This window comes from Ammodytes marinus (assembly GCF_949987685.1).
Source record: "Ammodytes marinus genome assembly, chromosome: 7".
Lineage (NCBI taxonomy): Eukaryota > Metazoa > Chordata > Actinopteri > Uranoscopiformes > Ammodytidae > Ammodytes > Ammodytes marinus.
The window spans coordinates 11393664-11406040 of NC_137211.1; the positions used below are offsets into that span (position 1 = coordinate 11393664).

Here is a 12377-nt window from a genome sequence, read left to right on the forward strand (position 1 = left end):
TTTCTCCCCGCCACCTGCCACCCAAGCTTCGTAAACACACCCACACATGCGCCCACACACACATAGGCTACACACACAACCCGCCCACACACACACACACACGCACATATGTATCGATGGCCGTGCATATAGGCTACACATTCACGCCGGCATATCAACATGTAGAGAAAACCCAAACAGATTTTCAGATGTTTAGGGAAATGTTTGGAAGTGTCAGTTGTCGTATTTAGTTTTTATTGTCTCTGCATATTCACTCATCTGCCGTACATCTTCCCTGGCTTTCTCTCCTTCTCTCTTCTATAATGTGAGTCTATTCCTTGCTCCTTTTACTAAAAGGTGTCTCATTAAACTGCTGTCATACATTTTATCGATGTGTTGGAACTTTCTCTCTCTCTCTGTCTCTCTGTCTTTTCCTTCTTTTTTCCCTTCATCCCTCCTTTCCCGACTGCACCGCCAGCCAGGTTTCACGTGTCTTGTAGCTCAGCAGACTCACCCGAGTGATGTCGGGAGGAGCTCAACGCTGATTGGCTATCGCGGCGCGGCCGGCGGCGAAAAGTTCAATATTTTCAACTTCTGCGGCGGCCGCAGCATTCGCGCCGCGCCGCCCCTGGCCGTGCCGCGTGATCCGCTCGCCGCCGGCCGCCGATTCGCGCGGCGGCGCTCGAAATACATTGACTTTCTATGTAAACTCGCCGCGCGGCGATGTGCAGTGTGTTCGTACCTTAAAACATGCAGGAAAAAAAACTCAACAACATTTTTAAATGATAGTGGATTTGCTCATGAACTGAGTGGTATTGTATGTGACATACGTGTGAGGAGTTATTCATCCGACATTATACCATCCTCCCACTCAACAGTAACTCAATAGTAAACAACAACACTAACAGTAAGACAGCAAAAGTGTGCGATTTATTTTGTCCAAGTAAGAAAATAAACAAACGTCACTTCCTTCTTCTAGATGATCTCCCCAGAAAGCGGCCTCCCCACATTTACAAACCCCCTACAGCTGAGATGCTGGCCTACCTGGACTTCAGTGTGTCCACTACAGGCATGTTGACCGGAGTAAAGGTAAATTACTCTCTCAAATTATGCATATCATATAAAACATGATTTTTATTTTTATTTTATTTTTAAAGCTATCTGTTTGTGTCATTAACATTTTTAATCCCTTTAGTCAGAGGGATGTAAAGTTAAACATGTGCTTTGCTTGTGGTGCCTTCACTTGAAATTTTGTATATTCAGGAATTTGTTTGTAGGGGATTTTTTAAAGTTAAATACTCAAATTAAAATGCTTATGAAAAAAAAAATCATCAAGTAAATATACATTGTTAAGTTGAAGGTGGCACTAACTGAGTATATTTTTAAGAGCTTCTGTCTGTTTCTCATCAGATGTCTCATGCTGCAATCAGTACTCTGTGCCGCTCCATTAAGCTGCAGTGTGAACTCTACTCCTCACGCCAAATAGCCATCTGCCTGGACCCGTACTGTGGCCTGGGCTTTGTCCTGTGGTGCCTCTCCAGGTAACACACCCACACTCACAAATACACACTGTGTCTGTGTGACTGACGATCACGTCACATATAACATGCTATTTACTGTAAATGTGGCGTTGTTGCTGTAACAAGTGTTTTTTCCCGCCAGTGTTTACTCAGGTCACCAGTCCATCCTTATCCCTCCCCTGGAGCTGGAGAGCTCACTGCCTCTGTGGCTGAGTACGCTCAGTCAGTACAAGATTAGAGACACTTTCTGCTCCTACTCTGTCATGGAGCTTTGCACCAAAGGCCTGGGCACTCAGACAGAGATGCTGAAGGTGAGAATCACACCCTCATACACTCACAAAATAAATGGACTATTTCAGTGTTTACAGCATGTGGATGTTGTATCAGTCTATTTTATAGTAATGAATAATTGGATGCTTCAGTGCTGATTTAGCTGTTCCTGCGTGTCTCCAGGCGCGGGGTCTGAATCTGTCATGCGTGCGAAGCTGCGTGGTGATAGCAGAGGAACGTCCTCGTCTCTCTCTCACACAGTCCTTCTCCAAGCTCTTCAAAGATCTCGGCCTGTCGTCACGCGCCGTCAGCACAGCCTTCGGTTCCAGGGTCAACCTGGCCATCTGTCTGCAGGTTAGTTTTATAAGGACACACCGACTCTACAGTGTTCAATTGTGAATCACTGTAGTCGCGTTAAACTTGTTGACTGCTGTCTGTGTTCTCATTGTCAATTTTAGTTTGGTATTTAAGTTTTATTATAGGGGAGAGTGGGTTGAGTTGTACCAGCTGGGAAGTAGTAAAATCCTGTAAAGAAAGGAGACACATGGAATAAGATAAAAGCACATTTAAGCTCAAAAAACAGTTTTGCCTCCCAAGTAAAATTTCTATGATAGTTTTTTGATTATTGTGTCTGAACAATTATAGACACGTTTGAAAACATTTGACACGTGTTTTAGTGCTTTAGTATGCTACACTTGAGTCTATACAGTTAGCACGATGTTATCCCTAAATGCTGGGATTGGGGTGATTTGTGCCAAAGTGCCTGGGTGAGTTATAAGTAAGTAAAATGTATTTATAAAAGCACATTTATAACTAGGGCCCGACCGATATGGATTTTTGAATGCCGATGCCGATAATTTTCAGAGAAAAATTACGGTAAATTTAAATCGGACGATTTTTTTTTTTTTTTAGTCCCCAAAATATATGTTGAAAAAATTTACTTTTTTGAACCCTTAAATATATATAAATACTTGTTACTGTCGATAGGTGTACAGGAACTTTTTATTAATTGAAATATGCATTATCTAAAACAAATAAAGTGTTACAAATATGTCTTAAGTGACATGACCAGGGCTGTACAGTGCGACAGTTTTGATCGCATTTGCTACTGAAATTGATCACGTGCGATGATGAATACGAACCCATTAGCACTCGTGCGACAGGTTGATAATGAGCAGATGTTGTCTCTTTGAAACACAGAGGAGAGATGCACAACACTGCTTAGAGGGCTCTATATTAACACTGCGGGTAAATGAGTCTTAGGCAAGTAAGTTATTGAATCCACCCTCCACTTGGCTGGTGAAAGATGTGTGCTCGGGATCTGTGCGCCGCGGGTGCAGCGATTCTAGGTATAAAAACTTCACCAACGGCAATTACCGGAAGGAGACGGCACATTACCGCAGTTAAGTTAGCTCGTGTACAAACAGAACATTTCCTGTGCGCCTTCACATTAAAAGCCTGTTATTAGCCAAACGTTAGTTGACTTTTATTTTGAAGCCGGTAAGAACAGGAAGTTAGCGCTTTTTTCTAGCTTGAAAGGCAACTCATTCAGCTGCAGAGAGCAGTCAACAGTAGCCTAGTCTATTTACAAAGTTTTAAATAAGCCACTGAAAAGCTACTCCCAACACATTCACAACAACCTATTTAATTTATCCTAAATTGTACCAATATGTATACTTATTAATTTAATAGGCTATGTTTAATGTTTTAAAGTTTGGTTTTAATTAACAGAAGGACATTATAATAATAATTCTGACTCAGCAAAAAATTGCAATTGGCAGGTTAGATTCTTTTTTCTAAATCGCAATCAGTGCACCCCTATTAATTTTTCTACAATTATTACTGCACCCACTAGGATATCATATTAATTGTGAATCTCAAATGAGACCAGGATGACATGCTCAAAGGTAATTAGAGCAAAATGCAAGGGTTAAGGTTATGCAAGTTTTCAATCATAGCCTACTTTGTGTGCTACCAAATTTATTTTTGTGCTACTGAATTTTTTTGCTTGCTAGCACCAGTGCTACCACCTGAAAAAATAAGCGTACAGCCCTGGACATGACGCATTTTTAAACTCAGACATTAAGCATTTTATGTATCTGCCCCCAACCCTTTGGAACTCCCTCCCTCCAAACTCAAAAATCTGCATCTTAGACTAAATAAACTCATTCAAAAGTCAACTCAAAACTCACCTCTTTCAGAAAACATAATTACACCTGACTCCAAACCTTATCCTTAATTTTTCTTTATTTTGTTTACTTTTTCTATAAGTATGATTTTCTATATGTATGATGTAAAGTGTCTTTGAATGACCTCCAATAAAGCACTATATAAATTCTATCAATTGTGAACTGTCAAGTGTGAATTAATCCAATGTTTTACAGCACACCTGATGCTGCTGTTAATAGGCTATAACTTTAATGCTATGCATGTAGGCTACCTCCGGGGCAGCAATGCATCTCAATCAACATGATTGCTTGAAAAAAAATAAAAATAAATGCCATTTTGACTATTGCCGATTTTTCGGAGATGTGCTATAATCTGCCGATTAAATCGGCCGGCCGATATATCGGTCGGGCCCTATTTATAACAGTTCGCAAGTGCTGTACATAGTGCATTCAGTCGGTAAAACATGAAGGTAAATTAACAAAAATAAAATAAGACATAAAACCCAGACATCCACATGTTAACAAAGATAGTAGTGCAGAGGTAAGATAGTTACCATACTTTCCGTACTATATGCTGCACTAGACAATAAGCCGCAGGTGTTATAATGTTTAATTACCATATGTAAGAGTTCGTGCACAGAGGGGATTGTCGGGAAAGAGATGGCAGCTTGAGGGGCACTTTACACGGTGAAAACGTGAGTTTTCCCGTTTTTGGTTTAAAAAAAAAACCCCCGTTCAGACACAATTTATCTGACATCTTCACCCGTACACAAAGTTTTCAGAGGAAACGGGCCGAAATCGCTGAAGTAGCAGCCATGCCAAGCCAATAGTCAGCGGTGACACAGCCTAGTAGATAGCTCTTCCGGTACAATTTGATGCATAAAACCTTACTGTAACCGAAAATTAATGCCACTAACGTTCATAAAGCGGTTGGTGTAAGCTTGGGGTTACAAATATTGTAAAAGACAAGCTTTCTGTCCTCTTATTTCACCGCATTGAACTCGGAAAAACAGCAGACTTGCTGATAGTGAAGGGGCTTCGTGAGCGGATATTTTCCTGTTAGGCGTACTTCAAAATAAAAGTCAACTCACGTGTGTCCAGCGAAATGCTATGAATGTTTAGCCAGTGAAATGCTTTTACTGTGAAGCCATAGCCTTAATGCTCCTTTTGTTGAACAGTAGCCTAACTTAACCGCTGCACGCTGATAGTGTTTTTTTAATGTAGAGCCGTGTCCCTGGCATATAGAAGTGACACACGTTTATTTAGCTAGAAAAACAGGCAGAGCACAACTCTTTCCCTATTTGCTTGTAGGAGCGATTGGTGGCACGATAACAAATGCATCAGCAACAGCACAACGTCCATGAGCACAATGAATACAGCTCGGTGATCCGCCATTGTTGTTGTTGTTTTCCAACTGGCGCACGTGGACCTACAAAGACGGCGCATGCCTATTTATATCCAAACGCAATGCGCATGTGTGAGGGTGGAGCCGTGACGTCAGCGTTATCAGGGGAAATGGTTTCGGTGTTTACAGGAAACCAAAACCGTTAAGTTTTCCAAAAAATCCTCCCTCGGAGGTGATCTCAAAAATCTGCGGTTCATGCCTGCGTTTGTGTTTGCGTTTGCTGTTTTCCTGTAAATGATATAGTGCAACCGCAGAAATTTTTCTGCGTATGCACCGTTTTGCGTGGCCGTGTAAAGTGCCCCTGAGGAAGCTCCCACATTTCAACAAACAAGTTGCATATTTGCATAACGTACGTAAGTGTTACCATTTTGTGCAATAGTAGCTATTAGGGATGGGCACGAGTGTTTTCGCTACTCGTGTGATCGCTTGCATTCCTCGAGGATCAATCGATTCCTCGTCAAACTTTTTTCTATTTTTAGGACGCAACGCATCTGTCTACAGAACAACGGTTGACCGCAATAAAGCGCTCAATGCTTATGTCAAACAGTCACAGTTGCCATATGATATTAAGGATTTATTTTCCACAAGTTTAAAACACATTTTCCTAACTGAAAGTAATTAAATAAGCGGACCACAATTTAAACCGATCGAGTAGGTCTGCGGTGGAGAGAGAAAAAAGAGAGAGAAAAAAAGCATGGGCTGTAGTTGGCTAACATTCAAAATAGACATTTAAAATAAGAAGGGCAGCAAATACAATAAAATTATTGTCCTACAATTTAAACACATAGATAGGCTAAATAACTCACCAAAGCAGTAGAAGTAGTAGGCCTATCCAACCGCGTAATGCTCACTCCTGTCCGTGACTAATTACCGCGACTAATTCCTCGTTAACGGAACGTTACACCGTCGGCTTTTGAATCTCAATCCTATATTCCATAATAAAGGCTTCTTAAATGTCGTTTGCTCGAATGTGCCCGAAGTCAGCCTGGCTTCTTTAGACCGACGTGACTTTCCAAGTTTTCCAGCACCGCATTCAGCTCCGCGGTGCTGTGGAGACCACACACTGGCTGCGCTGCACGGAGGTGGCAGTTATTTGCGGTTTCTGTTTGACACAACGCTTAGTTTATTTAACTTGGATCAAAATATTTAATTTTGTTAAACTTTATATCCGTTTTGTGCCGTTTTGTACACAACATTTTAAAATAGGGGCGGCCGGCCTAAGGGCTACAAACACTAAAAAAAAACAAAAAACGATTTTCCTCATCCACCAATCGAGATCATTTGAAACGAGGAGTACTCGAGTACTCGATTACTAACGCCCATCCCCAGTAGCTACAGACATTGATTGTGCCATATCAATGGCACAATTTACCCCATGGTATTCTCTCCAAAGGCACAACTCACCCCGCACCGGGGGCAAGTTGTGCCATAAGACAACTTTTTTTCCGAAAGCTTTATTTCTTAAACAGTTTATTTCAGATCCAAAGTTATTGTTGCCAGGGATGCACCACATCCTGAAATACACATACACATTTTAGTTGGAGACATTATTGTCAAAGCCTCACTTTAAAGTCATTTTGAGTAAAAAGTGGCACAGCTCCCCCCACTCTCCCCTATGTTATTTAAAACTATAGTTAATGTCTATTATATTTTATGACCTAGCGCTCCTTCCTTTCCCCTAAGTTGCTTTTGTCCTTTGTCAAGCCACCATTGTAAATAAGTGTTAAGAACTTGTTCCTAATGACTTGCCTGTAGAAGTAAAGGTGAAATAAAATAAATAAAAACATTTGTTATTCTACTCTACACACATGTTTTTCCATGCCAACTCCTTAGTAATGCTGAAATATAGTAGTCAATTGATTGTCTAAATGGGCCAAACGGCTTCAGGTAAGGTTTGCTTTCTTACATTCTTGGGTTTTCACTGTCCTCAGGGAACTGCTGGGCCAGATCCCTCCACCGTCTATGTTGACATGAAGTCTCTGCGCCATGACAGGTAAGACTGGAAACACTTGTAGCCAGAACAAAGTGTACACATGTCACATGACCTGATAGGTAAAAACAAATGTTGTCGGTGAACTCGGACCGATTGATTGATTGACAGGCTGACTTTTGTCTGTGTCCATCAGGGTGAGGCTGGTGGAACGAGGAGCGCCACAGAGTATACCACTCATGGAGTCAGGCACTGTAAGTATTGTTTAATAATGAAACAGACTCCAGTGTGCGATGCTCACGCCGGCCACAGTCCAAGAAAGGTTCTTGAAGTGGTTGTTTTATTCATGAAGCCGAATTTTCTTTTTTCTGTTATCCTCTAAGATCCTACCAGGAGTGAGGGTCATCATAGTCAACCCGGAGACCAGAGGCCCGCTGGGAGACTCACATCTTGGGGAGGTGAGTGGGCAAAGAGGATCATGGGATTCTGAGACTTAAACATTTTATTTTTTCAGTTTTTTCAAGTTATTGAGAGGTTTCACCTGCACAGAGTAAAAAGAGCAAAGCAGGGACACCAATCTATTAATTTGACTGTGTGATTTGATCTGGGATATAATCGAGATTTTATAGGTCATCACACACAATAGAAACTGATTTGTTTTGTCTTCAGATCTGGGTGACCAGCCCTCACAGTGCCAGTGGCTACTACACTATCTATGGGGAGGAGAGCCTGCAGGCGGATCATTTCAACACCAGACTCAGCTTCGGTGAGCCCCACACTCTGTGGGCCAGGACAGGCTACCTGGGCTTCATCAAGAGAACTGAGCTGCTGGATGCAAGCGGAGGTGAGAGGCTATATGAAAGAAGTTGACCTCATTCAGTGTAGTGGTAAGAGCCCCCACCCACCCGAGAGTCCGGTTTGAGTCAGACCCGTGGTCGTTCTCTGCATATCATTCCCCTCTCTGCGCCAATTCATCTCTATCTATTTGAACTATCAATTAAGCATTAAAAAAGCCCTAAAAACAATCTTTAAAAAATAAATTCATGTCATTTTGTTATTTTCTGCTGCAGATCGGCATGATGCCTTGTTTGTGGTGGGCTCCCTCGATGAAACGTTGGAGTTGAGGGGGTTACGCTATCACCCCATCGACATCGAGACGTCCGTGTCTCGAACCCACCGCAGCATCGCAGAAAGGTGAGGTCCTTCAATTAGTGCTGTTCATTTTCTTAGTTATTTATTTTTTACACTCAGAAATGCCATCGCCTGTAATCCACACAGTATAACATTTCTGAATGAATTGTGCCTGGGCCTCTTACCCTTCTCGCTCCTCAGTGCTGTGTTTACATGGACCAACCTGCTGGTGGTGGTGGCAGAGCTGAGCGGCTCGGAGCAGGAGGCCTTGGACCTGGTGCCCCTCGTCACCAACGTGGTGCTGGAGGAACACCACCTGATCGTCGGGGTGGTGGTCATCGTGGACCCTGGGGTGATTCCCATCAACTCCAGAGGAGAGAAGCAGAGGATGCATCTGCGAGACTCCTTCCTGGCAGACCAATTGGACCCCATCTACGTGGCCTACAACATGTGATAGCCGCCCACCTCACCAAAACCCAGGAAAGATGCAGAAAAACTGAGCCGGGCTCTGAGAACTCTCATGAGGAAGAAGGATTTGGGTGGTGCGTTCAGAAGCAACCCCCAATTTTAGACCTCAGACACACATTCAAAACACCAAACTGTGGGAATGCGATTATAGTACTGAGTACAGTACGAGTACTGTAGTGAGAACCTGCTTCCCTCTCAGAAACTTCTTCTTTGCTTCCACCTGCTCAATCGCTGCAGTCCAGGGTCACTTTGATTTTTACCGAGGGGGAAAAACATGTTCTCTCGTGTAGTAGGTCCATCTGTTACCTGGATAATTTTTTTTATCTTTATCCTCTCTGTGAGCATCCCACTTCACCCTCATTGCTCCAATTCATGTTTTTTAAGACATTTTTAATTAAATCATAGAAAGAAAATCCTCCCCTCCTTCCATTCCTAGTTTTTAATCCATTCATCCTCATGTGCTTGCATTTTTTTGTTCTAGTTTTTTTAACCCCCCTCAATTCTTGAAGGCAGGATGGCGCACTGGAACTGCTGAGAGGAGCTGGACTTTCCCCCTCTTGCACTTTAAGTCCTCGCACCTCTGAGTCCAATTTGGGTCTCACCTGCCTCAAGGGGAAACCCCCTGCATTTGCTGCTTTCCACAAGAGCAAATCCACATCAGTATTAAAAAGTGCAGCCCACATGGGTCGGGAAATATTTCCAGGTGCACCGTGGCTCTCCCATCACATACTGTAAATACTTTAGGGAACATGCTGCCGGCATTCACGCATTACATTACTAAAAAAATACACTTGAATTATTTGTTGGTGTGGGAAAAGAAAGACTCTTGCTTCATAAACATGGAAATTAAAGATGATCTGTGTCACAAAAATAATACATTTCCGGGTGAGTAGAAGTTTGGTCCATTAGAAAGTTCTTATTACTGTTAAGAATTAACACATTCGCAGAAGAAGAGTTGAAGCTGGTGTTTAGGTGTGCATGCAAATTAAGAGAGCAGTTGATGTCCACATGTGAGCCTAAAAAAAGAAAGCATACAAGATTTAAGCTGGATTCTTCATTCTTGACTTAAAAAAATTCGAAGATCCACTGGTCGCAAATGGACTTTGCATGGATATTTCGGACTTTTCAAAGTCAAAAAAGTTTGAACATCTACAGCTCCAGCTCAAGTTATTGATTTTCCTGGCTTGTATTGAAGTGAGCCAATAGCTTTCAGTCCGTGTGTAGTTTCCCATGTTAAAACAAAGAACATAATTTATATTATTTAATACTAGCCTTGCAGCCAATTAGATCAGTGTAGATCATCAGAAGGCAGGTCAGTGCCTTTAATTGCACCATTGTGACATATGATTCTGTACTGTTGATTTTCTAAAAAAGAAGAGGACAGAACTTTGCCTTACTAAACCTGTGGAACGTACTTTTTATGCTTGATCCTTCATTTCTAGCTGCATAAGTGTATTTGAAAGTAAAAAAATATTCCAAAATTTTTGACATGTGGAATAAGGCACCAGTTTCTAACTCAAAACATACTCGGATCACATTTTTTTAGAGGAGGAGGGGAAGGGGAGGGGGGTCTTTGCATTCACGCCTTTGTCATTTCATCATTTTAAACCAATTTTTTCTGAATGTCTGTAACACTGAAAAAAGAAAAACGTTAGGAATGAACAACAATCTGTAAACAACCCGTGATTTAAAATTTGAAAAATCCTCCTTTTAAAAACAAGAAATTGAGGTAATAAATGAGAGGTAAGGATGTTGTCTGTATTTTAGGTCAAATACTGTATTACTGGCGTTAATGTGTACATGAATATGAACTTTATTGATATAAAAAAACTTGACTGATCTTTCATACTTGACAGCATTTTTCTGCATTGTTATTTTTATCACATTGCAAAATTGAAAGAAAAAAAGGTTTCAGATTATTTTGGCAGGAACAATGTGCACTTTCCCAATATCATTTTATGTGCGTGTGTGTGTGTCCATGAGGGAGTGTCTGTGAGTTTCCAGTTTAAACAGTGATATTTGGCTTTCTTCTGGTGCAACAAGGTTTATCTTTTGTAAGAAAAGTATCCCAGAATATTGAAACTTTTTTTCTTCTTGTTTTTCTTTGTTCATTATTTTATTTTTTTTACGTCGCCTCCACTGTATTTTAGTTATTTCCATCCAAAATTGGAATTAAATATATTTTATAGGGGTTTCATCAATATTTCCCTGATTGTAATCTTTTTTACTTCTGCTAACAGCTGGTTGGAATTGGAAGCAGCTTGACATATACAGTGCAACACATCGATAAACCACTTTTCCTTCAGTGACAGAAACTGACATACGAGAGCCAGTATCTGCGGCGAGTTGTAGAGTTACTCATGAATAATCAAGTGAAGCTTCTGAGCTAGTGTGTGATAATTGCTTTTTGTTGCTACTGTTACACTCCAGCAAGTTTCAATAAAGTTTTATAATTTCCTGTTGGCCTTCAAGCCTTTTCAATAGACATTGGTGCTATTCAATAAGGGAAACTTTATAAGACTTTTGTCCTCCAATGTCCTGTCAAAGAAAGCTTCTTCCCGGATGCCCTTTTTTTGTGTGTGTGAAAATAAGTCATTCTTTTTCCATGCCAACATTTTCAAAGATTTCACTTACTGCATCATCAGCAGTTTTCATCAGCTCTGAGATTTGATGAAAACAGGCAACGTGACATATCAACCATTTCCATTTTTATCATTCAAAACAAAAATAAATCAAGTTGTCTTGTGCGTAATGGCGCACATATCAAACCTCCAATGTTATTCTAAGCACAACATTTCAAACGTACATGTGAGGTAATAAAATTAGGATCTTTCACACAAACACACACAAAAAAACAACTCAAGGGCCCACAATGTATACCTCAACGACTGTTACTATGCATTGTCGAGCTGCAGCAAAGACATTCTGAACAAGTCAATGGTGCGATAACTTCTAACATGTCTTACCTGACAATAAACACTGTCACATGGTCATTGGATGTGTTTCATGTCAAATAATAAAAAAATCCTTTGTCAGAAGTTTTGTTGTGCTTGTTCTTAATTCTCCTCCTTATGTTACTGGCAGCTTCAGCAATCAGCTGCTGCATTATAGGGAAATAGCATCTTCCTTCCACCAGGTGTCAGTCCAACTACTTCTTTAACATTTTCACCAGAATTTCTCACTTGATATTTTTAACTACAGTGAATTAGATGTTTATTCAAACCAAAAAGTATCTTACTTACTGGCTGACAGGTTATTTTTTTCTTTATCCTAGTTTACGATTATTCACATAGGCTTTACACCACAACTTAACATTGTGCAAATACACGTGGAATCAACAGCCAAATATATCATAGGATAAGCGAGCATGAACAACTGGAGTTAAACACATGTGAGTACTCTGATCACAATCTACACGATTTGGAACATGACATAGATCCGGACAATAATTTCTTCTCGAATATTAACAATGACAACAATATATGCTGCTACTACACAGATGATCA

The 12377-nt window shown here is 40.9% G+C and overlaps 1 protein-coding gene across 2 annotated transcripts in view; it reads left to right on the forward strand.

Moving 5' to 3' along the window:
• dip2ba (disco-interacting protein 2 homolog Ba) overlaps positions 1–11909 on the forward strand; it is a 62219-nt gene extending 50310 nt beyond the window's left edge. For both annotated transcript variants that reach the window (XM_080030965.1, XM_080030966.1), the window contains exons 29-38: positions 959–1068; positions 1390–1520; positions 1642–1810; positions 1953–2123; positions 7274–7335; positions 7469–7526; positions 7656–7730; positions 7942–8116; positions 8343–8466; positions 8605–11909. In XM_080030965.1, coding sequence (XP_079887091.1) covers positions 959–1068; positions 1390–1520; positions 1642–1810; positions 1953–2123; positions 7274–7335; positions 7469–7526; positions 7656–7730; positions 7942–8116; positions 8343–8466; positions 8605–8857 — 1328 coding nt within the window. In that variant the 3' untranslated portion in view covers positions 8858–11909. The remainder of the gene's footprint in view (positions 1–958; positions 1069–1389; positions 1521–1641; positions 1811–1952; positions 2124–7273; positions 7336–7468; positions 7527–7655; positions 7731–7941; positions 8117–8342; positions 8467–8604) is intronic.
• Positions 11910–12377: the final 468 nt, after the last annotated feature.